Source organism: Apaloderma vittatum, unplaced genomic scaffold (assembly GCF_000703405.1).
Source record: "Apaloderma vittatum isolate BGI_N311 unplaced genomic scaffold, ASM70340v1 scaffold13603, whole genome shotgun sequence".
Taxonomy (NCBI): domain Eukaryota; kingdom Metazoa; phylum Chordata; class Aves; order Trogoniformes; family Trogonidae; genus Apaloderma; species Apaloderma vittatum.
Genome location: NW_009708754.1, coordinates 105395 through 131303, shown reverse-complemented (window position 1 = coordinate 131303; position 25909 = coordinate 105395). Strand labels below are relative to the sequence as shown.

At 47.3% G+C, this 25909-nt stretch overlaps 1 protein-coding gene across 1 annotated transcript in view; it reads right to left on the bottom strand.

The window, feature by feature from the left end:
• Positions 1-11777: 11777 nt before the first annotated feature.
• The window catches only part of PRKCH (protein kinase C, eta), a gene marked incomplete at its 5' end in the record, with an annotated part of 119521 nt that continues 105389 nt past the window's right edge, over positions 11778-25909 (bottom strand). The window contains 2 exons of the mRNA XM_009866673.1: positions 11778-12578; positions 14016-14159. Coding sequence (XP_009864975.1) covers positions 12432-12578; positions 14016-14159 — 291 coding nt within the window. The remainder of the gene's footprint in view (positions 12579-14015; positions 14160-25909) is intronic.

Below are 25909 nucleotides of genomic sequence, written 5' to 3'. Positions count from 1 at the left end.
GCTTCTTCCCATGGCAAACACAAGGTCTGTGTCCCACAGGGATGGCGGCAGCACTCAGCACCAGCTGTTGGGCAGGAGGCCAGGAGAAATAGCCACGTTTGCTGCGTGTCCCGGTAGACAAATACTGCTGCAACCCACGTTACCTCACCGGGAGGTGTTCCAAGAAATACAATTCCCTCCCAGCCAAGCTTTGTAATGGGGGTAAATGGCCAAGTGGTAACCAAATGTCCTGACAGCCTGTGATATTTGCTCACACGAGGCAGGTCTGCCTTTACCCCTTATTTCACAGTGTCAGGGTGCGGTCCCCATGATCTTCACACCACCTCAGCTCTGGGTTTTGTGGCTGTTTTCTTTTTTGGGGCTATTGCCTTTTACTTCCCCCAAATGCCTGCAGCAGGTAGTTAGGAGAGGGCTTGCTTGCTCTTCTCCCTGGGGAGACACTGGGAAGAGTCATGTAATGCTCTGCATAGGGCTTTGCTGGGCTTTGAAAAGTGGCCTTCAGGTCACAAGTGAGCTTTCCATCGCCATGAGCACAGGCTTGGAGACCAGGCTAAATCCCCTCCTTCAGAAATCTTGAATGAGACCTAGAGCTGCAATGCAAGAAAGCGAAGAGAAAAAAAAAACAACCCCAGCACCTCCCAAAACCATGACTCAAAGTTTACTTCTGAATATCCAGGCTCTCACCCCATATATAAAACACGTGTGCACTTGCTGCTCGCTCCACCCCCTCATCATATCACAGCCGTTGTTGCACAATACCCGTCTGGCAAAGAAATCTTTTAACTTTCCTAGCAGAGACAGGTGCCAGCTGGGGGACATCAATGTGTGGGACCTCCGCACCTTCAGCTCCTTTGCTCTTGGCTGTCACAGATGGGCCACGGCTCAGAGGAAAGCTGGAGGGACGACGCTGGTGCCTGTAGAAAACCAGCAAAGTGAAGCGGTGGTGGGGAAACCAGCCAAAACAGCAACAAAAAAAAAGGTGGTGGATCGTATGGATCTCCATGACACAGTGGAGACTGAGGAGCATCCCTGACCAGCTTGCACAGCTCTTTCCACACTGCCTGCGCCCTTCCCACCCGCTGTGCCAGCGGAGAGGCGAGTGCAATGGGGCTGAGAGCTCTTCTGCCACAGCAACCTGGGCAAGAGTGGGAGTAACTCCCTGTGCTGAGAGCACCTGTCTCCTCTCATGGGAGAATGTCAGCACCTCCAGCCCCACTACGGTGCTTAGTGAGGGACAGGGCCCATCCTCCCCACTGATGGTGGAGGGGCCTGCCAGCCACATCACCAGCAACACTGGCTCCTCAGAACTGCGGCAACACCACTCACACAACACAGACCCACAGCGAACACATCCCCACCCAGACAGGCAGAGCTGTGATTATTAACCCTGACTTCCAGCGCTGACTGAGCACGGAAGTAGCCTGGAAAGATGGATAAATTAACAACAAACAACCCTCCCAGAAAAAAAAACACAGGCACTAATAGTTATAAAATCAACTTTCTGGAGATCACATTTATATTTTTTCCATTGGTATAACACTGCTTCTCCCCAAACAGGAGCTGAAATGCTGCTGGAGGATCACAAAAGGGCAAAAACACAAAGGAGAGGCAGGAAGATAAATGAGACAATATGAAGATCATGTAGGTACAGAGTGAGGCATGTCCATGGGCTGGCATGACTTAACATGGATTTGCAAAGACCTGTCCAGCGATTGACCAACCGGCAAGCACCAAGACGCAGCTGGACCTGCCCTGCTAACCAGGTTAGTGGGAGATGGAAAGTCCCTACAAGACCTGCAGTCACTGGATAAGAAGTAATGAAAACAAAGTCAAGCAGAAGATTTTACTCCCCTGGAGAGCACAGCTCACAGGACAAAAATGCATGGCCTCACTGTTGCCCGACTGGGCTCCCTCATCAGCATAAGTCAAATATCATCTGGGTTACAGCAGCCACCACCGACTGCAGATCCTGCTGCACCGTGCTGATTTATGCCTGGGGTTCATCACTGCTGCTCCAGCCCCATGCTTCCCACCCCACCGTACCTCCCCAGTCACCCTCAGTGGCTTCACCAGTGATGACAGAGAGTAGTAAATGCGATAGGAATCTGGGAACGTGTTACCAACGTGCTGGTCTGCACGTGGGGAAAATAAAGGATGGTTGTCATGGGCTTCTTGTCATGGGTGCTTGCTGCTAGTTTGACTCCATACTGAGATTTTGTGCTCCATCTTCAGAGAAAACAGGTAGCAAAGTACCAGAAATCAGCTAAGAAAGCCGACAGCTCTGGCAGCTCCCCCTGAGCCTGTGAAGAGCTGCTACTGTGCCACACACCGCCCTGAGACCGCCCAGCGTCTGCTCCAGCCACCACAGCTACTTTCCTGCCAGTGCTCGACCAGTCACCCAGGCTCCTTGGCAGTGCAAGAGCCGTGGCCCATTGCATCACCCTCACTCCACCTCCCTGGGGCAGGTCTCCTTCAGCCCCAAATCTGGCTGCTTCCCCTGAGGCACCTTCACCAGCCAGCCTCAGCCAGCTGAGAGCAGCTGGAGCAAATGCCCAACGTTTCAAATAGTTTCCTAGTCCCAGGCATTGCTAAAGCCCACTTTGCCCAGTTCCTGGTGAGCAGCACCAGTTCCTTGTGTTCTGAGAGAGAGAGGGAGCACCCTCCTCTAAGACCTCTGTGCCTGCTCCTGCTTGCTTGCAAAGACTTGCCCCAGAGGGGTAGGGTTGATGGGTTTTCAAGTACTTGGAAAGGGTTGTTACGGGCACATATTCAGCTTTACCGATTGCAAAGGAGATGATTTTACTCAGATCCCTGGGAGACTAGAAGTGAAAGCAGAAGGGGAGCAATTAGCCTCTGAGGAAGGGATGGAGAGGTGAAGGTTTAAGGGCAGGGCAGTTGTTTCTCAGCAAAGTAGGGCCCAGGTGCTCTTGGGAATGCCTCAGTATTGCTGTGAAAGAGAAGCTGTTCCAAAAAGGTAGCTCCCCTTGGGCTGGAGAGCATTCAGAAATGCTGCACCTCTTTCTCCACAGCCTTTCTCCAGGGCTGGGAGGCATTGCAAAGCTCTGCATCCTCCTGGCCACCTGCAGCGTGGTGGCCTGTGGCTCTGCCACCAGCCCAACACAACAGAATCTTAAAAGCATATGCAAACCCCCTTCATATAAAAATAAAGTCATCAAGAGCCTTTGGCCTGAGGGAGTCCATGAACCCCTGCGGTGAACAGGCTGGTACCAGAGCCAGCTGAGGACCTTGGGGCGCCCAGCTGTGTCTCAGGGGGTGCGGAGGGATGTAGTGAAGCCCTCGCTGTATCTCACCCACAACTTTTTAGGCCTTCCTTTGCGGGCTTTTCTATTTTTGCCCTTCCACCTAATCACATAAGCCTCTTCCCAGAGTAACTACAGCATTTGCAGCTTTCATTCACTTCCTCCAAAAACGAGAGGGAGGGCTGCCTGCAGCGAGATGCCAGACCCGCACTCACATTGACGTGCTTTATTCACCTGGATGGTCCATGGGCTTCAAACAATGCCAGGCAGCCGGGCGAGCGAGGGGCCAGCAGTGCCCGGCTGGCATCTGCCACCACTTGTCTTGCTCGTGACTAAGAAGCAAATATCTGATAAAGAAACCAAACTGTTTGTTTACAACTCCACGCAGCCAGCAGCTGAACTAGAAAGCCAAATCACTCTCCACTCCACAATAAACAGTGGGTGTTGGGTTTTAAAGAGCATCTCACCGTGACCTCAATGGCTCATTTTGTGTGTGGTGGCATGGAAGGAACCCAAAGGTGAAAAGGCTTAATTAGTAATACTTCAAGCTGATTACTAAGGCCCATATATAGGATGACCTGCATCTACTATCACTGAGCATGGTAATGACTAAGTACAACGTGGTTTAAATATCTCCCTAATGCTAAAGCTAAATACATCTATAACCCTAACCCTCTAATTGACTGATTCTAAATATGATAGATTAGCTTTACATCTCATTATATGTATCTAATCAGGGGATGAGGGCGTGTATACCCTTGGACACATGGTTTTACATTTCTACTGTCCTACAACAGCAATTGTAAGATAATAACTTGTCTGCTTGGGTTTGTTGCAGGCTTATCTTGTACCCTAGCTCAGAAATCTGTCGGATTCACTTTATGGTGGTAACAAGCATAAGCTGCAGAATCCTGCTTCTCTGCGGACACCAAGATTTAGAAATGTAGGTGTTGCCTGTGTGACCTTTGCCTGATGACCCTAAACTGGTGCAGGGCTCTTGCTGCCTGTGGTCACTGCCCCACAGACAACTGGCTCATGGGCAGCAGTGCCAGTGGCTGTGAGCAAGGAGAAGGGAAAGTCTTGACACAAACAACAGCTTAGGCTTCAGGCACCCATTCTCAACTAGGATGCTCATTTAGACATTGTCCAAAAGAAGTTTCCTGATACCAGCAACCAGCTGTACAGGGTGCCCCCCTTCTGCAGTCATCAAGCCCAGCTGCAAGGTGCCACACATCAGGCAGGTTCCACTCCCTTAGGAGCTGCTCACCACAGCCCCAGCCGGAGGACACAGGTGGGTGGAGGACTAAGACAAAGTCCCTGAGTGACCTCATGTGCATCTTCCAGCCCAGCTGGGCACTAATAAGCTTGCTGCATTTAGGCTTTCACTCCAGGTCTGGGTAGCTCCAGGCATCTCCCCGCTCATGGCCTGTCTCTGCTTAGGAACCATTCTCTAAAGCAGGATGCTATGGGCCAGCTGCCCGGAGTTGAGCTCCAGTGGCTGCTGGGGGGTCCTAAGCCTGTAGTGCTCAGAAGACCCCACGATACACTTGTGCTCCACCAAAATCGAGAGACACCTACATGAAGTTGCCCTAAAAATTTGGCCACCACCAACAGGCGCCCTGGAGACCTCCTTCTCACTCAGGAGGCATGTCAGTCCATCTGTCTGACCTCCTCTCCCTCCCCCCACCCCCTGCATTGGCCTGGCTAAATGGGAGAGAAGAGGAGGTCACCAGCTTTTTGCCCAAGATGCTTTCAGAGGAAGCGAGGATCACCCACGTCAAACAAACCTCCATTGTTACAACCACCCTTGATGCTTCGCTTCCTCTACATTTAACTCAAGATAGTGGCTACAAAGCCAAAACAAAGGCCCAGATACCTTCACAGTTGTGCTCACTGGTCCAGACCAAGGCAGACAGGTCTATATGTAGACACAGAGTAATCCATCACAGGGAGATGAGCCATGCTATAATTTTGTCATTTTCCACTCAGTGTCCCAGGCACTGATTGCAGTTTGGGGATTTTCCATCTCAAATTACCAGGCTCTACCAAACCAGCTGAGAGACGGATCCATTTTGGATTGCAACACCTCCACCAGATCAGCACCAGCAGAGCTCCCCGCCATGTGCATGAGGGAAATGCCTGCCCTGGGCAGGACACTTGGGGCCATGGTAAATCGTCGCGGCACAAGGAAAATTAAAGGAGTCGGGGTAACTGATTACAGAAGGCATCCCGCGCTGGCAGGGGAAATTCTTGCTCATTAGAAGCAAAAACAAAAGACAGCCTTCAATTGCCAGGGTGTAATTTAGACACAGGCTGCATGTGGCAATTTTCATGGGTCTGCAGGAAGCCCCAGTGAAACATGGTGATGAAGGTTCCCACAAGAGGAAGGACTTTGCTGAAGTCCAGGCCTAGCTATGCAGGTTTAAAGGTCACATTTGCCTTTTTTTCTTCCAGATAAAACTGAGTTTTAAGCTGCTGAGATTAGCATTTGAAAGGGAACATTATCATGTGACATAGAGCTCACTTGGCCAGTTTCCTCAGGCAGTTGGAGGTAGCTTTTCTCCACTGTGGCAGAAGCACCAAGCTGAAAAAACCACCACCCTGCCTTCCCCTTGGACAAAGGGTTAGCGATGAGCAAGAATAAAGGGCTTGAGAATAGGCAAGCAGAAAGGTTGCCCCAAGGAGAAGAACATGTTCAGATATGTCTATCAGATAGCAATACTTAAGCTCAAGCCCCAGAGTACGTCCACAGAGCTTAAAAATAATGGTGACTCAGCTCTAGGTGAAATACTTACTCACCCGTAATACTGCCCTCCCACCTTCAGTTCGAAGGTTTGAGCTACCAATGGTCTGGTCTTCACTCCAAGTTTGAGAGACACCAACATCCCAGAAGCTAGAGGAGACACTGGCTAGAGTCCTGTTGGCATTTGCAAACCCAGTGACCCAGTTCTTAAGGTGAACATGACACTATGTCTCAGTTCAGAAGAAATCTGTGGTTAGCACCAAACTCTAATAAAAGCTCTTAACACCCCTTCCTTCCTGACTCTGGGAAAAGAGTGAAAGACTTGTGCGCAGAAGGTATCTCTGGGCAGTAGACAGGCCTGTAACAACTAGAAGGCCTGGAACTGTTTCCCGTCTGAGTCTAGAAGCAGGTAAGATGAAGATAATATAAAATTGCCCCTCGCTCCCAGTGCAAGCACAGCACACCTTGGTTGGTCTCCAAAAATGGCTTTATTGATGACTCAAGCAATGTTCTTCTGTCTTGGCATATTGGTGGCTACGGTGGTGGTGTTGCTGTTGTTACAGTGGTTTGACAATCTTGAGATCTTGTTCCTGGAATCAAGTGAGATAAAGGTGAAACAGATTTAAGAAGAAACCGTTTTAGTTCTCACTGTTGTTAGAAAAACTGAGGCTCTGACCCCAGACCATGCCACATTTGGAAATGAGAAATCAGGTGATGAATAAACCCCTCATTTGAGGGAGGTGGGAAGGAAGCACTGAAGGAACTGAGTCACTAGTTTTGAGCAACCCTGAACTCACTGCTTAAAATCTCCCATCTCGACTTTTATAAGACCTTGCCAGCAAGCCTCGTGGGAGCTCAGACACCACGGGCAAGTTATAACTGTTTCAGGGCTAAAACCTTCATATTGACATGTTACCAGGGGGCAGCCCAGGCAGTGAAGCCTCTGTCTCTGTCTGACACAAGCTCTTTTCAAGCTTCCTTTTGGGGATGAAAGAGTTTGGGCACGTTCCTCGGCAATTCTGCCCGGCAGCCTTTTGCCACAACGATTTCTAACTCCCACCATCCCTGTGGTCCTCAGGTCTCCCTGATCAAACTGCCCTCGTTGAGGCGAAGGCATCTGCCTTCCCCACTGTGGATGGGGGCAAAGATGGAAGGATGACTTTCTCGCATGTCCTCACTAGTTGTCTAAAAGTGCCCTTAGGCAATTCTGAAATATAGTGCACCCTTTTGGTCACAGCCCAGAGCTGTTGCTCTATTTCTCAGAGGACACCCTCCTGTCTCCTCTCTTCTCAAGCTTCTAATACAACACTTAAAAGTAGAGATTACCTGACCTTCTCCCACAGCTTCCAGTCAAATATGGGACATCACTGGGACAGTGGCTATATCAGAGTACCAACCACCTCACTCAGGACCAGAAGGCATTCAGGTAGACAACTGCCAACACAAGTTATTGCTCTTCCATGCTTTTGGACCTCCTGCTCTTCCTTGGTTCCATCAGTAGGACACTTCCAGATGGCGTTGGCCCAAGGGGTGGCACCAAGCCCAGTGCCCAGTGGATGGCAGGACAGGCAGCGGGGCAGGTGGAGAAAAAGGCAAAAGGTGACAGGCTTGTGTAAGGACTGATGCACAGTTCAGAAATGCTGCTGAGCAAGCCCTACGCACAGCAACTCTATGGCATGTAAATGCCTTCCTCGGTCTTCTTGTTCTCTTTCTTCACTCCTGTGCCTCCTGCACGCTGCGTACCCTGTTACGTGTGATCTGAGACACTGAAGCAAGAGACCATGCTGTGATGATGATATATAAAATATATATAAAGATATATATATGTAAAGATATACATATACATATTGTTGGCATCCCTGCCCATGACAGGGAGGTTGGATTAAATCACCTCTAAGGTCCCTTCCAGCCTAGGCCATTCTATGATTCTGTGATTCTATATATAAAGAATAGAAAGTGGTGGAAGAATACGTAAACCCGATGCTCTCTGTTCTACAGCTTTATCACCTATTTCTTGGTGCTTGGCATTTCCCTATAAGCTCCAATGGTTGGATTCACATCAATTCATGGATCCTAGCTTTCATCTTAAAATATTATTACTACATGACATTCCAGCTACTATTGATGTGGAGAACTGCAAGTCAGAATCTGAAATACTCATAACTGAGACGTTTTTAAAAAAGAAAAAAAAACTTGGACAGTTATTATTTTGGAAAGCTCTTGATTTCTGAGTGAGCCGTGATTTTCAGACAATCTGACTCATCATTTCTGAATGCTTTGGTTTGGCAACCCTGTACATATTTAGTAATACAAACCCTGACTTGCAGCTTCCAATGAGAATCCTAATGCACAATAAGACAGATTTTCATCTCATTTGCATCATTTTCAAATATCACGAAATTTACTTAACAGCGAGAGCTGCAAAAGCTGTGAAACAGTCTCCCTGGGGAGGAGCAGAAACCTCCTGACTACACACTTGAACAGCTGAGTGAATCGAGGGGGAGCAGGCAGCAGCTCTTTGCTTTCTGGCCAAGGGACAGAGCAGACGATCCCAGACACGTTTTCCTCTTCATTTCCCCTGGCTCTGGGCGCTGCTAATCAAGTCCTCATACCACAGCCACTGGAGCCTCTCTCACATCCAAGTGGAGAAACAGCAGCTTCTGCAGGAGGAGCACATGGCTTCAAGGGAAAATACTGTTGCAAACCATTCAGGACTGCACAAGGAGGAAGGAACCTGTGCCAGTCTTTGAGAACACATTCAAAGTATCTTCATCCAGCAGTCAGAATTGCATTTTTTACATTAAAATCCCTTAGGCACTTGAGAGTCTGTGAGATTATTTTTTTTCCACTGCCTATCAAGCAGTGGTATTAAAAACGAAGTCTTTGGCAGCACAGCCAGCCTGAGTAGCTGCAAGATGATTTTCATCTATTCATTCTAGACCATCTGCTTCTTACCTTCAACTTTCAAAGGCCTTGAATGAGATGTAGACCACTGAATTTTATAGGTAAAATTCATGAGCCTCTTTGAAAATGAAACGATTGCACAGAACACAAATTTAGAGACATCAAAGCGATCTTCCCTTTTCATGCAAACACTAAAAGCAGCGCAAAGAGAACTAATTACAATTTGTTCTATTGCCAGTTTTCACACTGAGGTAAATATAAGCATTTTATGCTTTAAATCTTACAAACCAGTGGCTGCCAGCTTGATATACTCCTAAAAACAGGAGAATTTAATAGACTAAAACCATCTTGTATCCACTCAGGGAAGCAATGAAGCCAAAAGACCTGGCAGGCAAGATCATAGAAAAACTCTTCTTTCCTATTCCTGCTTTGTTTTCTGTTGTTGTTTGTTTATTTTTTTAAATAATCAGTATTTCTTTATATATTCAATGGCAGTATAAACACTAATTCAGCTTTTCCAAAAGCAAAACTGTTCCATAGACACTTTTTAGTGAGCTGATCTCCATCCGTGCTGCTGAAAGAGCCTGATGGAAATGCGATCGAAATGGCAGCTCCTTGTAAAAAGCAAGGGAGAGTTCAGGGATCTCGGCCAAATAGGGCTGACTCAAGATCTGCTGACTCGAGCAGCTGAAATCATTACGTAGACATGTGAGTTCCAGGCAGGCAACGGAGGCGAAGAGCTGCTCTAAATGATGAAGCAAGATCCAGGTGAAATTATGAAAATCAAGGAAATTACTTTATAGCAGCACACTGGCTCCTAGCCCCAGCACAGCTCTGCACACGCACTTTGCAGTGAGGGTGATGGTTGGGTGGAGTGACCCTGGCGCCGCGTGAGACCAATGAAAAGTAAAGCTGGGGAGGAATCTCCCTTTGATATTCGATTCCCGCCCCACCAAGCCAACAAGCCCTGCACCAAAGCAGGTACAGGCTGGCCAGAGCAGGAGCTTTTCCTGCTCCCCAGGGTGGCCTTAGACACTGTTTTATATCATTCAGAGATCCACAAGCTTCCTGATTTCCAATTCACAAAAGTCCTAACAGAGCGCCTACAGAGGTGTCTTAGTTTCCATTCCACAAGCTTTCAGGACAGAGCTTGGTGGGTGTTGGCGTTGCAACATTAATAAAGGTCTCCAGAGGCGACCATTGTACATTCTTCATACTGCCAGTGGTGCAAGCAAAGCTGCTCAGATCCCAGGGCCATGGAGGCAGGATCATATTTTGATACTGAAGGTAATGCTATGGCACTCATTTCTCCAGCAGAAATGATTCTAGAAAGTCTCCAGAGCCCTGAGAAATAACACAACCAATTAAACCCTAGGATGTTACCAACACACTGGTAAAAAAGTCCATCACTTACTGTTCTCCCACACTGACCTCCAGGTAGGGAGAGGTTGTTCATAACCCTTGACATTGGGAAAGTAAAAAAGCTGTCAACACAAAATTCACAGACAGTTTTGGTGCTCCCACTCTCGGTGGCCAGCTTAGCTACACTTACCCCTTGCCAAGAGAGCACCGCTGCAGTCATGATGCTGGGAAACTGGGTGGGAAACCGAGTGAGGAGTTGCCTAGGGTCACGTCTGCACCAGACAGGTGAACGTTGTGCTTAATTCAGACGTGTCTAAGATGCTGCAGTGTCCCTCTCATGCAAATGCATCCATCTCTCTACCATTTCCTCCTGTATGGGAAAGCAATTCAAGCTAGCCTGCATGACTGGTTCTTGGATCATTTTTCTGGATATCTGCTCTTTCTTCTCCCACTTACACTGTACAACCTGTCTTTCCTCCTCTCTTGCCCCACTTTGAAAGAATTGTGTATCTGTAGACTGGCCAGATGACAAGAGGGTGACTGGCTGCAGTGTGGCCAGAAGAGGCCCATGGAAGGGAGAGAAAACCAGTGGATGAAGCTGTGCTTACTGGAAAGAGAAGATGCAGGAAAGCAAGAGGAAGAACTGGTATCATACACAAGCACAAAACCAAGGAGAGTCCAAGGGTAACTGAACCTGAGCCCACCTCCATTTCCCTGACAAAGGCTTATGCTCCCCAGCGTCACCTCTACAGTTACATCAGTGTGAGGTCTATGCAGAAGTGTCCCTCTGCTGCACCTCACCCTTCTCTCAGGTTAAAGCACGTGATTAGCACTATAAAACATGATCAGTTTTACAAGAGGTTAGAAATCCTTCTGCAGCCATTCATATCTGCCCAAGGAAGAGGCTGTAATCCTGACACACAGCTTCAAGACCAGCAAGGAGTGCAAAGGTGTGCCACGGAGCTGCAGAAAAATCATCCAACTTTCAGAAGAACAGGGACAGCACAGAACCATCTCCCAGGGTGTCTGGTTTCTACAAACTGCACTGAAAATTTGCCTCATTCTGCCTGCAGCAGAAGCTTGAGGCTGAAGGTGATAAGAAGTGCCCTATGAGTGATAAGCCCTTAAATCCAAACCAAACCAAGTCACCCTGTTTCTTAGATAAAGTTGATCGTTCTCACAGGAGAAAGTTGTCTTCTTCTGTTACCTGTTGGCCAACAACTCTGCTTTCAAGCAGTCTGCCAACTCGGTGGCACCCATCACAATAATACTACAAATAATTCAAGCACTACCACTTTGGATCAAAATTTTAATGAGGCACTAAACCCACAAAAGGGGCTTTGTATAGCATAATTAAATAGAATGGGCCTAAATAAACAGTAAGGTTTTACAAGTTACATTATAGTTGAAAACAGCTGGGAGGCAAAGAAAGGAGCATTGAAGATGCAATGATGTAAAAAGGCATTTCACAGAATGCAAACACTAAAACTTTTCATATCGCACAAACAGTAAAACCCTACGAGCACATGGCTTCCCTTTGAGTTGGAAGAATCTGTGTGGGGCACAGGGCATTTGGTTTTTTCCTTCTGCTAGTCAGCACAATGAAATATTTCACATGGAAACCTAAACTGTGGCAAAGTGAGCCATTTTGTCCTTCGGAAAGAAATAAATACTGCAGAAACAGGTAAAGTCAGTAGGAACATCTGGTTCAGTCAGGCCACGGGATGCTGGATCAAGGCTCCAAAACGCCGGACAGTGCTGGGACTCCTTAAAATAGTCTTGCAAACAATCAGAATTGTAACAAGTCTGTTTGGCTCAGAGCTGCAAGACACTTGTTTCATGCTCATGCTGACTCCTTGAATCCACCGCAAGCGGTGACATTCAGGTTGAGCCAGCTAGCTCAGCATTCAATTCTCTGTCTGCATCGGCTATTTACAGTATCACGTTTGTCCCACCTCTGTCAGTGTTTGATCCAAGAGCTGCATAAATCCTACAAAACACAGGAAGGTTTCAATTTCACATTAAGGTAACGTTGACAGTGGTGCTGCTGTATGGCATAAAGTCAGTGCACTGTTACTCCTTGAGAATGAAATTTCTGGTAAACTTGGTTTTCTTTTCATTTCGCTCCAAATCCTCTCAGCAGCCCTTTCCCAGAGCCACAGCTATTGCTGCAGTTCTGGGCTTGTGAATGAAAAGTTTCTAAATTCATCTTGGTTTATCATCGGAAGAATTCCTTCTTCAATGGGAGTCAGAATGGGCTCCTCTTTTATAAAATCTGGATCAAAGTTGCTGACATCATCTTTGGATTTCTGTCAGATGGAAAAGACAAAGGAAAGAGATGTCAGAAGTATGTATGGTCTGCTTGATCCTCACTTGGCATCTTTAGTCTAGTCTTGAGTGCAGTAAACTGTCATCTCCCTAACCCAGGCTGAGCTTACTGAAAGCTTTTTCTAGCATTGAACAGGGAACAGCCAAGTGCCCCCACAGAGCCTCTTACAGTGTAAACCCATTTAGAGCCTCTGCAGGCTTCCAACAGGCAAACCCCTCTCTGGTTTAACTTACACCACCTTGGATGAGTTGCCTGCCAGACATGGCAGGGCAGGGCACATAAATCTGTTCCTTTCCTCAGGTGGCACCACAGATGCAGCCAGTCAAAGCAGGTATTAGCCGTGTTTCCAATTAGCTGACTCCACACAGACCCTTCTTATCCACAGAGCATCTCAGCTAGGTTTTTTTTTTTATTGGGAGGGGAGTACACTCACTATGTGCGAGCCATTAAACTTGCACAGTAATGAATTACTGGGCTGTGGGAAGACAAATGGCTTGCCAGGTGCTGGACTCCTTGCTCTGAGCCACAAAGTGGGACTGTTTACAATGCACACACACAAACCGGGTTTGTGGCACGTTGTGACAAGGCGTGTGCTTTTCCTGCGTGCAGAACAAGATGCTTTATTGAGATAAAGTCTAATGTTCCTAGGTTCTGTCCAACTTACAGGGGGACTGAAAAGGCTCCCTTAGCGTTCGATTCAGTTCAAGAAACAACTCATGAGCCTGATCTTGAGCTGTCACAGCTCCACTGAGTGCCTGATCCTGCACCCAGTGAGCTTCAGTGAGCAGGACTGTGTAGACTACTGTCACTATGCGTTTGCAGAGTGTCCACAGCATGAGACAAAGCCACTCCAGGTGACAATTTCAAAGGCAAGGAAGCCGCAGAGATAACCTTGGAAAGGCTCTCCGAGGGAAAGCATCCTTTGAGCTGTGTGGCACCACTTGGAAGAGATGCAACACCGTCCCCTCTGCAGCCTGTCTGCCATTTGAACAACTCAGCTGACAGTAGTTTGAGCAGGTAACACTGTGCTGGGTGCTGTACAGACAGAGAGAGACATAAGAGAGACAAGCCAGTCATGACGAACGAGACGGAGTGGTCAGAGTGAAGATTACTTACCCTGTTTCATATCTGGGGTAATTAAGTGTCTAATCTACTGCAGCTGCTTTTACAAGCCTGCACCTTTTGGCTGAACTGCTTTTGAAAATCCAGCATGGAGGGCAAAAGCAACCTGTACAACATCAGGTGGCCAGCCAGCAGGCAAGCCAAGACCAGACTCCTCTCCTCCTGGCTCCTGGGCCAGGGCTTTCATGTCAAGGTTGCCCTCCCTTCCTGTCTCACAGGAATAACCTGCTTAAAGAGCTCAGAAAAGAGGAAAAAAAAACCATGATTCTTTCCCTCCCACCCTCCTTCCACGTACAATTCGAGGCCTGAATGGTGGCTCCATCTGACGCTGGTTCAACAGGTCCCAGTCCAGATCTTTGAAGTAGGGGTGCCGCAGAATCGCGCTCTCGCCACCCAGCCCTGGGCTGCCCAGCCGCATGTTGGGGTTCTTCGTCATGAACTGCAAAACAAAAAGAGCTGTTTGTTTCCTCCCATCCGGCAGTGCCACGGGAGAGGGACCTATTAGCAGTCGCACAAAAGCTTGTCCTCAGCTTTCCTGTTGAACCCAGTTGCTGGCCAGACTTCTCAGTTTCATTGTACTGGAACCGCAGGCAAGGAATTTGACTCACTCTCTGCAGGAAGAATTCAGGGTGTATTTCTCCTCAGTCCTTTTTCTTTTAGTCAAATCCTTAGTTATCACAGAAAGAAAAAAAAGTTGCATTGCATCATTTGCAATGTTATAAATGTTAAACAGTAGGTTTGGTGGTTATTTATATCTGTATTAACTTCTCAGGAATACAAGCTTGCTCTCAAACACTGCTCACCAGCCAGCCAGGCTTTGGACTGGTGTCAGTCCTGAGCTGTGTCGTTTTCCTAAACCTCAGCCTACTGAAGCATAGCCAGAAGCCTACGCTTTCCTTCCTGTCATCTCGGGAAACAGTGCAAGGCACTGGCTTTTAGTGCCCCCCAAACTCTGAGCAGAGATGAGAGCAGACAGGCGACTGGCTCCTTTCTCGACAACAAAACTCTAGAAGAGGATTTTTTGGTAGCATTTTTTACTCTGCTACCAGTGAAAAGAAATCTCAGACCTCAGCCAAAGTGCCCTGATTCGCCAGGGAGCAATGAGAAAAGCCGTACATCATGCACATGGCATGAGAGAGCCCTGGTGGGGGCCATTTAGGTCCCGGTCAGAATGATGAGGTGTGAGTGCTGTGGGTATTTCTTAAGGGGAAGGGAAATACTGGGGGACAAGGGGAATCCTTTCCCTAGGTAGGAAAAGAGCTAGCTGGCTTGTTAATTTAGGACTGCAGTTCTTGAAAATTCAGTAAAAAACAATCTTTCCCCTCCTCTCAAGTATTTCTACTTCATTAGAGAAACCAGGTTATGTTTAAACTGGGAAAATAGCCGCTTTTATTTGCCTATTGAAACAGCAGCATAAAGCAAGCTCCACTCTGGTGGAGGTGTCCAGACGATTTCCTCGAAGATGAAAGAGCATTATGTTTAGCAAATAGCTGAACCAGCCAAACCAGACAATCGGTCACTGTTTCGGGAATGACCAAGTCTGCTGCATCTCGGCAATGGGGAAATGAAAAGATGGGGAGGTGCAGTGAGAGACCAACTTCATTCTGACTGTAGGAGCCTTTCAGAAGGTACAAATTCTCCTAGGACAAGAGGATAAAAGGTCTAGTCATTCCCTACCTAGAGAGAAGGCAGGGAAAAGAAAGACGACTGCCAGATTTACTTCAGAAGTCTCCCCAGTATCCCTTCCTGAGGGGAGGTTCAGAGCCAAAGGAGACAGGGCATCCGCAGCTGAGACCTTGCAGGACCCCAGACTGCTGACATTAGCACAAAAAACCCAACTGCAGCCAGACCTCCCGAGCCCTTTGAGGAGGTGTGCTGCCATGGGATTCCCTATGGCAGAACTGTTTTCCATCGTTCCACCCAAAACATCAGTAGAGAGGGCTGCTGAGCTCATCCAGATTTTAAGAGCAGACACCAGGAAAGGAGCAAAGCTGACAGGGCTCTCTGCAGCTGGGGTCTTCCCACGCTCCTCTGGACTCTTCAGCCCTAAGATACGCAACATTTCCAGGCTCAGGCCCGAGAAAAAGCAGAGCTTCTCTGTCTCAACCCTTACAATCTGTTCTTCTCCCCTTTCTACCAGCAGAACCCAAACACAATTTGTTTCCCAAGAGACTCTGCCCCAAATTTTCTGCGGGATACCAATCCTCAGACAATAGCTTGGCTTCCAAGCAAGAAATGGGTCAAGCCAAAATCTCTCAAAGACCTGGTTCAGACAAGCCTTTTCAAGTTTTGAACTAAACTTCTTTGGTTTGTAAAACAGGTCAGAAAGCTCCTGGCAGCCCCAACTTTCTCTAGAAATTCCCTGCCCAGCTCCTTTGTCCCCACAGATGAGTATCTGCACCTCACTAGCTCTCATTTGCATTGCTGGAACACCTAGAAAGCTCAAACAAGATCAGAGCTCACTGGTGCTGGGAGTTGTATAGACCAAAAGCAGTCCAAAAAGACAAGACAAAAAGGAGAGAAGAGCTGGGAGTAAGTCCCATGTCTCCTGGCCCCTGACCTACTGCTGCCTTCTTTACACCAGAAGCTTCTGCTAAATGTGGAGAGTTAAAAAAACCAAACACCTGACAGCAAATATCTCTGAAAAGGGCTGGTAACATGCTTTGCTTGGGTTCCCATTCATGTTCAACCATATAAGACCAAAACCTCAACTGGACTGCCCAATCCCAGACCAGTTTAGAGCCCTGGGATAAAAAAGTGTGTTTGCATTCCTATTTGCTTGCTTTATTCCACGTGATGCCAGAATTGCACCAAGAGAAGGCATTCGATGTAACAAGCTGAGAGCCAATGTAAATGCATTCCTGGCTGCTTAAAACACACTTTTTGTCAGGACAATGAGGATTAGGCAAGGGCCATCCCTTGAGGTGGGCCATTTTGAGCTCTGAAAAAGCAAAACGTAGGATTCAACATAAAATAACTGCTTAAATTGGACAGGCCAGCTCTGATTTGGGCATTGGACCTGCAGACTGACAAACCTCAGCTAGGTAACTCTAGGCACCGTTTACTCCACATGGGGTGCCCAAAGGAGGCAGGAGGAGAGGGAAGGCTTCAAATTCATCCACTGCTGGAACACGTTCCCTTGGCTGGCTGCTGCGAGCGGTATCAGGCTGCCACAAACCCCCTCTGAATTAATCCTTGAGCTGACCTAAAGGACACTCGATCAAAGAGCACCTTCCCCAGCTGTCAGGTGTGAGTTCAGCGCTGCTGCCTCTCTTGCTCTGTAAAAACAGGGCTTTGAAGCACAAGGGTATCAAGGGCTGGAGCGACCCACCTGCATCATAAACCACTCTGGATGGGTTTTTCTAAGCTTGTTTCCCGGATACTGCAAGCGCCTAACACAGTCCAGCAGGAAAAGTGAAAATAAATCATGCACTCTACATAGAGCATCAGCACAACGTAAAGAGGCCTCCCTTTTCATGGCAGCCAAACTCACACTAGCCCGCTTCAGCAAAAGGCTGGGATATCATTTCAAAGGACTGACAGTCTCTTATCCTTAACTTACACCCCTGAAAAACATCCTGTACGCTGTGCCATGACCTCTCGATTGCTTCTGTGCTTGGGAGCTGGCACTGGAAATGTTTCCTTTGAACAGCATCTGGCGGTTAGAGAAAAATGGTCCCACGTGGTGGGCAGCCGCAGCACCCCAGCAGATTACTCAGCCAGCGGATGCACACTTGCCTCTGCACCCGGGAGCTGTGACAGAGCACAAGAGATTGACCATTGCTGCTCCTCCCGTACATAAAAACTCCTGGGGAATTCTGGAGGTGACAGGCCCGTCACAAAGCGGTGAAAGTAAGGTGTTTTCTCTGGGAAGCAGCTCCAGCCTTTAGCTAGCAATTGAGCTGAAAAGCAGGTGTGCCGATGGTGACTCCAACAGAGACAGCACTGATGTTCCATACTGGAACAGTTACCTGCCTTACTGTAAGAGGTATATAAAATTAAAGGATGAAATTTTTGAAGTCACTTTTGACTACTAAAATGAATAACTAACCCTCTCAGACACTATTTGAATTCACCAGGAATTACTATACCGACAAAGTCATGGATGAAGGTTTAGTTTGTGTTGTCTGGTACTGTCGGGAAAAACTAAAATTGCCTTTCCCTTGCTATAATGGCCTTTCAAAGGCTCAAGAGCCCAGGAATCCTTCTTTTTCTCTCTCTGCCTCAGGCAGTGCTGACATTTCTCTGCTGCAACAGGGTAGCATTTGATGGTATCTCCTGCTGCCTCTGCTCTCTGATGGCACTTCTAGCAAAGTAAAGAACTCGGGATTCCTGAGGAACTTAATTACAAACTCAGCCTTCAGCTCTGAAGTAAGTACCTGGGGACCATAGCCATGTCTCTGGCCATAGAAGAAACACTTCTGCGGCAGGAGGGATAAAGCAGAGTGCCCAGAACACACAGACGCTGCCCTCTGCACACACACAGGCTGCATGGGGGAAAGGGTTTTGGGAGTGCAGCTCATCTTTCACCTGATCCCTCCAGCTGCATTCAGAAGCAGCTGGAAAATATCTTACTAACACCCATGAGAAGGCCAGAGTTTGACTCTTGCCTCACATGTTGGATAGCCCTAAACGTCCTTCCAAGTGCAAGCCTTCGTTGTTTTTGCAGGTGATGAGAGATGTTCAGTGGAAAGCTTTTTGTGGCAAAATGCTATATCCTAATGTTTGCTGAGTATCTCTAATTTTGTATGATAATCCAGAATCCAACATGAATCTCAACCTCTACCTCACAGAGCTCAGTGAAGAAACACAGAAAAAAAAATTCAACAGTAACAATAACAAGGCAAACCAGAGATGTTCCTGAGCAAAAAAAGAAACATGTAGTCACCCAAATCCAAGGTGCCTCCCAGCTAAACCAATAGCAACACTGTCAGTCTTAAACCTGAACCAGGCCAATCAGCCCTCACTCTGTGATCGCATCCAACCGCCGGGATTTACTCCATTCCCAGTGTAAAGAGCCCCTTGGGAGCATCCTCAGATGAGGTCCCTTTAGGCTACACCAGCTTGCTGAGCAGCAAACTCCAGCGAGGCTCTCGCTGACCTCAGCTAACCCCCTCAAAAGCATCGCAGCCAAAATCAGCAGCTGGATTGAGCCAAAACCATGATTTCACGAGATCATTTGAAAACATTTACTGAAAGAAAATGCGGCAAGCCATGACAAGAAATTAAAAGCTGGAGGTTAGTCTGCGTAGGGCCCATGAAGTTACAGGGAAAAAATGCAGACATAGTAGTGCCAACCATTAGGAAAAATCTGCGTCAGCCCTGAGAGCTCAGCCCAAGAGCAGGTGAGGGAGAGCAGGGGACCCGCACTGGTCCTCTTTTTCACCCACTGCATGGCTTGGACCATGCTGGGAAGGGCTCCAGGTCTCCCAGTCTGCTGGGCAAGGCTGTACTGGACTCCTCCAGTGCTGCTCACATGCAGTGTTGCGACTTCTGCCTCAGGAGGCTGCGTCTGCAAATCAGTCCAATGGCCTGGAAGTCGGTGAAGGGATGTTTGCACAAAACAGATGTTTCCAAGCATTATTTTCCTTGAATTTACAAGTTCCCTTTCTCGGTACTGAAATCTCTGGGAGGTTTAACGTAATTCTTGTATGTGTTATTTGCAACAGGATAATGACTTTCATAAGGAATCTCACAGTAACCAGATTATGAGAAACTGTGTCATGTTCTGGGAAAACACTAGCAAGCCCAGATCAATTCGCAGAAGTACTGCACTCTAGGAAGAGGAACACAACTTTCTGCTCAGCTATACCCTTCACATTGGCAGCCATCTGGATGAGGAAGAAATCATTATTTCCTATGTGAAAGAAAGTCTCAGCTCGCATCGCTGAGCTGGGCACATTTACCTTGTAAGAGAAAACCTGTGCCCTGAGCAGCCCATGTTTCAAATGCAAGCACATGGCAGAGGTGAAGGCTCTCCCCCATCTTACAGGCAGGGAACAGAGACCCAGAGAAATTCATTACTTTATTTTTCCAGGAGCCCAAGGGCAGTAGATACGCAGCAGACCCTCAGTCTCACCTCCTCTCCATCACACCACGTCCCTCAGGGGATCCCTATTCAGGATTGTGCTAATTCCAACAGTCAAGTCCAAACCACTAAAGGAAGGTTCGACTTCCTTGCTCATGGTATTAACATTTCTTGCCTGCTGGTGCTTCTCCCCTGTTGCTACCGAAGTGAGAAGCAGCGGCACAGGAGATTAATGCCCCACAGTTTCCCCTCTAGTAACGAGGCAGAAAGGAGAGATCGGGAGATACCAAACATGCTCGTCTTCATTAAGATTCATGAGCTAAACTAACAGGGCAGAAATTAACTCGAAAAGAAATAAGATTTCTCAAAGATCTATTTGATCTCAGACAAAAGGGAATTGTTATATAAATACAGCAATTACTCTAATTAAGGCTTCCCTCCATGAATCTCTCAACTGAATGCTGCAGTTGCTGAAAACAGTTTGGCCGCCTATTGTGTAAGGCAAACAAACCCTCAGTCTGGGGTTTCATTAGCCTTCATCCACCCCTAAACAAAGGAGAAGAAAGATGGCTCTATGGCTCTGTCTGTTAATGCCCTTTTTTTTTTTTTAAGGATTGGAAGCCAGGAGGCATTAACATAGATGAGACACTTTTTTTTTTTTCTTACTTTAAAAAAAAATAAAATAAAAAGCTGCTCATTTTCAGCCAGTCTTGTCTTTTGCTCTCTTGGGCAAGGCTCCTGTCCCCCTCCATCACAGCCCTGCTAGGGTGATGCTCACAAGCGTGCCTTGCTTCCCCACACAGGAGCAAGCCAGGGCTCAGACACGCAAGTGGGTTATGGGGAGCGAGGGAGTCAGCGCAGCCCGATTTCCCTCTTTTTTTGTTGGCTGAAGCTCCGTGGAGGTGTCCAGGTGGTCAGAGAGCTCTCCCCATGGAAGTCCTCACACTTAGAGCAGCTCAGCTCGTGCCTGGTAACTTAAACTGTGGCAATTCTGCTGCGGGAGAGAGTCAGGCGCTTGGGAGCCCACGTCCGACTGACCTTCCATGAGGACTTGGAGTCACTGGAGGCTCTCTGGAATGCTACCTCTGTTTCACACTGGGCATTTGCTCTGGGTGCAGCCACTAGAGGCCACGTCGCGTTTCAGCTTCGTACCCAGCACACACAGCAGGACAGAGTGCTAAAAGCCCCGACTTGTGCCAGTGCAGTTCATGGCAATGCTGAGCCAGAATGTGACTCATGCATGCACAGGGGGCTTCTACCCCTATGCTGGGGTCCTGGCTACAGAAAACTGAGCAGGTGAAGTCCTTCCCCACAGAGAAGATCTCATGAGTGCAGGGCCAGGGTGCAGAAGTAGAAGACTGCACCAAGAGCATTTTCAGGAGTGGGGGAGGAAGAAAGAGAGTGCTAGATCTCTGTTATGTCCTTTTCCAGACAAAAAAGGAATGGGAAGGGAGGTAAAAACCAGCCTTCAGCCCTGCTCCTAAAAGCCAGAAGACTGTAACAATAAGCACGACAGCAGTCACATGTTTAATGTGCCAGCCGCAGGCAAGAAGGACAAAATGTCAGTGCAGTGGATATTAAGCAGATAAATTTGATCTCACTTTCCCATAGTGCAGACATGGCTGCTCGATGCTGCCCAGTCAAAGCTCGAGGGAACAAGAAAGATTAACTGTATTGCAAACAGTGCTGGGCAAGAGAGACTAGCAAAATAAACGAAGGTAGACAGAGCAAATCACGTGTGGGATAGACACATCTGGCTCCAAATCTCATGGTGTAAATTGATGGGACTTTGCTGACTATCACCAGGAGAGAATTTGGCCCAAAACATGGGAATTAAATGCTGTCTGAAGAGCCACAAACTTCCTTGTTGTGCTGAAATCTACCTGTTTCCCTGCCTCTCCTCACTCATCAACAAATAACTCATCAACACTAATGGAGAATGAAAAGGCCACAAGTATCAAAGGCATATTGGCCCCTGATGATAACTTGTGATTTTCAACACTTTGGGATTCCTCTAATAGATAATAATAAACATAAATTGATTTTATTCACTACATACATGGAATATTTAACTTAAGTTTTGGTCACGACGTCACTCCAGAAACCTGTGTCTTCAGAACTGATGAGTCAGCCCCAGTTCCCTCATGGGTCACCGGCTGCATGAGCTGCTCAGATCGTCTTGGACTCTGGCTGCTGTTTCTAAATTACCCTAGTTGGACTATAGGTAAAACATGGGGATATGCAGGTCAATTACTAAACCAATACATCAATCAGTGTAACACAAACAGGAGGGAGAATGAGCATTGCACTTATTAACAGACTCAGGGCATGATCCCACTCTTGTTTTAAGCAGTGGTAAAATCTCCCTAGGGTTGCATGGGAAAACAATTAATCCTTTTCTGATAGTCTTGTCCAGAGGAACTGGGAATCTATTACACAACCCTGGGTGGCCTATTTACATAGGGTCAAGTACAAAGGGGGCTAAAGTGCCACAGACAAACCTGTAAAGGCCAATTGAGAAGGAAAAAAAGAATAACCCAACGGGAAAATACTTCAAAGGTTCTTTTTTGTGGTCTTGGTTATACTTCAATTCTTTTAATTTTAAAGTTCCTGAAAAGACACAGCAGGTCAGAAAGTTCAAAGCTGGAAGGACGAGTAAGACCTACAGCCCTGAGTAGCTCAGAAGGTCGGGGATTTGTTACCCCTGTAGTGGTGTGGAGACCTCCCAGCTAGATGGGCTGTCTCCCTTCGCTGGGGGCTGCACCGCAACGGCTGGTCCCATCATCCAGCGACCATTCCCGCCCCCAGGTTGGATCTAGGTTCTCAAGGGAATCCTTGGGCTTTCCCCCACGGAATTTAATGGACTTCAAAATGTCTATGAGGGTCTATTATAATCGCACTGTTTAACTGTGGCAGAGCTGAGAAGGGAGCCCAGGCCATAAGTCTTAGGCTTGGCAATGGGAATTGCTTTGTCCCGAGCTCCTAGGAGCAAGCAGAAAAAGGGGGAAGACAAAGTTGGCACAATGAGTGCTCCCTCTTTTTTTTTTTCCCCCCATCCCTGGCAGGAAAGAGGAGAATGAGTCACACCTGACATTGCAATAGGCTGGGTTAGGAGCTTTTGTTACAAAGCAAATCTGAGCCTGCACACTACAGACTTAAACAAGAAGCTAATTTCAGCCTATTGGAAAGGGAAGCATAAAAACCCTAATAACTACTTCAAGATTAATTTGGCTTTGGCAAGCTATATAGAGATGGCTTTAGTTTTCTTTCACAGTGAATTATTCAGAAGTATAGGACTATTACTGTACTTCAGAAAGGGGAGTGATCAATCGACAGAAGAGACTAAAATCACCAGGGAAAGCTGTTTGTTGTGTGAGAATTAGGAGACAAAGAGTAAGAGACAGCATGTTATAGAGATGGATATGCAAGTTCAGGCAAAAGAGGTAAGAAGGCAATCTGTGGTGGAGCAGATCTTTCTCACTTCACCACAGTGTGTGTTTACGGCAAAAATGGTCTAGACAAGAGATCATTTAAAACTTCAGAACTCTTTCCTGGTCAGGAAACAACAGGCTCTGGAGTCCTGCTTTTGCTGCAGAAGCTCTGGAGCCAACCAGGAAATGCAAGATGAAAGCATTTCTAAAACAAAATAAAGAAATTGTTTACACAGATCTGGCATAGAGTTTCACAGAGACGTTCAAATGTTGGCCTGAGTCTGACAACCAAAGCTTAATCAAACTGTGCAAGAGGATTTATGTAGCCTACCAACTCTGAAGAGATGCCAAAGAGAATAATTTATTGGCATATTTGAAGGCATTTTTTATATCTGCCTTTGTTAGCAGGCTCCTCAGCTCTGCGGATAAAGCAATGAGCTCATCTAGTTCCCGCTTTGATTTCAGCGGGTCCACCATTGCGTTGTTCCTTTTCTTTTTAATCTTTGTCTAAAAAATACTCGCGGCATCTGGTTCATTCAGAAACAAGTTCATTCTGGCTCTTCCAGCTCTGCACGTGAAAACAGTTTATCTGCCTCTTTCTGTCTGTTGGAAAGAAAGAGTCTGGCCCAGATCGGCAGGATGCAAGTGCAAAGGAAAGACAAGTGCCTTGTGCAGAGTGATGTAAAGGAAACGCAGGCAACCTTGCCCCAGCAGCACCCGGCTGCTTCGTTTCACACCTGAGAGGACTCAGGAGCACAAACACAGGAGGTTGGTCTAGCTCATGTAGTGGCCAAACTGACTGCCCAGGACTCAGGGAAAAGGCGAGGCGCAGAGGCCGAAGGAAGCACAGACTCACTGCGCGTGGATGTGCCAAGCACAGCGCAGCCCAGGGACTTTGAGTCATGTCTTGCTTGCTGTGGTGTGCAGGGAGGAGCTGATGACAGTCAGTTCTGACCTCCGAAGTTGGACCCTGAACAAGTGTAGCATAAGAAAGAATAAACTTCTCCAAAGTTCAGAAGATCTCACTCTCCGTGCTGATGTTGGAGGTGAGCAGCTGCAGTGAGTAGGTAGCTTGGACCCTCCACGTCTCTCCTGAACTCAGACATCCTTGCCAGCAGCTGAAAAACAGCCCTTTCCCCTCCCTCCACTCCTCTGCCACCACAGACTGTTCACTTTGATTACGTCAAAAAAACCTGCTTCTAAGTCCTTCTGCTCTGAAAACCTTGGCCTCTGCCTTCTCTCCTCATTAATGGCATTTTCAAGTTGCTTACAGAGGTGGGGCCAGTCTGGTTCAGCACAGAGCACTCGCCATCCAGGGAAATTTTTTTTCTGACTCTCTTCAATCTTGTTTCTTCTCAGTTCGTTAAGGTAAATACATGCAGCATGACCCGAGTGTCCAAGGGCTCTGCTGGAGCTGTTACCCTGCATCCAGCCAGGCTGGACTGCCCCGTGTTGGGACCACACGGAACATTAGAAGTTCCTCACAATTTCACTGGAGTGGCAAGAAATAACTACCTGAACCCTGTACTCCCCAGGGAGTCCTGGAACTCTCACACACAGGTAATAATCAAATCTATCTTTCACTAGGAGCCATCACTTAGAATTCTTGAAGAATTATGGGAAACATCGCTTGTTTTCACCAGATGGAGGGGCAGAGGAGAGTACCCTTCAAATTTAGTTTTCCAGTTTAGGGAAGAGGAAAAGTCTAACACAGACACAGACACACAAACACACACCCAGACACACACAGACACACTCTCTTTCACAACTGCTGCCTAGCTTATTTGTATTTACACATGGATACATACAGCATTTCTACACTCGACCATCGGCGCTCCCTAACTTAATTTCTTGTTTTAAGGTAGAACTGGGCCACGTTTTGAAATAATATCTACAGGCTTCCCCCCATCAACTCAAGAGAAATTGCTGGTGGAGAAATACAGTACTCACTCATTACAGTACCTTGTGGGTAAGTCTCTCGTATCTGATGGTTACCCGAGTGACTGAGGGACCTAAGCTGACCTCATATTCACTCTTCTGGTGAAAAAAAGGAGTAACAAACTTCTGTAAAAAGTTTTGGTGGCTTTTTTAATTAACAAGACGAAAATTGGCCAAGCTGTTGTGGAAGGGTCCCCATACCTCTCTCTTCTGCTGAAGCTGAAGTGGCTGGTTACTATCTGTACTGCAACACTCCTGAGTCCTTTCTTGCTCTCCAGGAAAAGCCACGTGTGCTGCCTCCTAGCAAAGGGGTATAAGGCACACTGCTGGTGAGCCCTTGGTATTGAAGAATGAACAACCAAGCCAAAAAACCTAAGGGACTGACCGAAAAGCCCTAGCTTCTGGGTTTCAGTCTGTGACACGAGCTCAAAGGAATGAGAGAAGAGGCTTCTTATTTCTAATTAGTGCTTTTTTGACTTCTTGGTCAGGTTTCAAGGCTGTTTGGAGGCACAGGGGTTGGATTTAAGCTGTGGCACTTTTAATCGTTCCACTTCCTGCTGCTCCTAAAAGCCATGCAGTCTCCCTCCTGGTTTCTGGCAGAAGCCAGGAAGAAAATCCCAAACTCCCTCACCTTGTGCTCCAACAGCCAGAAATGAGTCCATAAAGCACAGCTCATCAGAGCAGGACCTGGCTGACCCACATTATGGCCCTAATTCCCAGACACAACAGCCCTCTTGACGTTAAAATGACAGAGTAAAGTGGATTTTAAGCAAGTTTGCAAGAGCCAAGTTT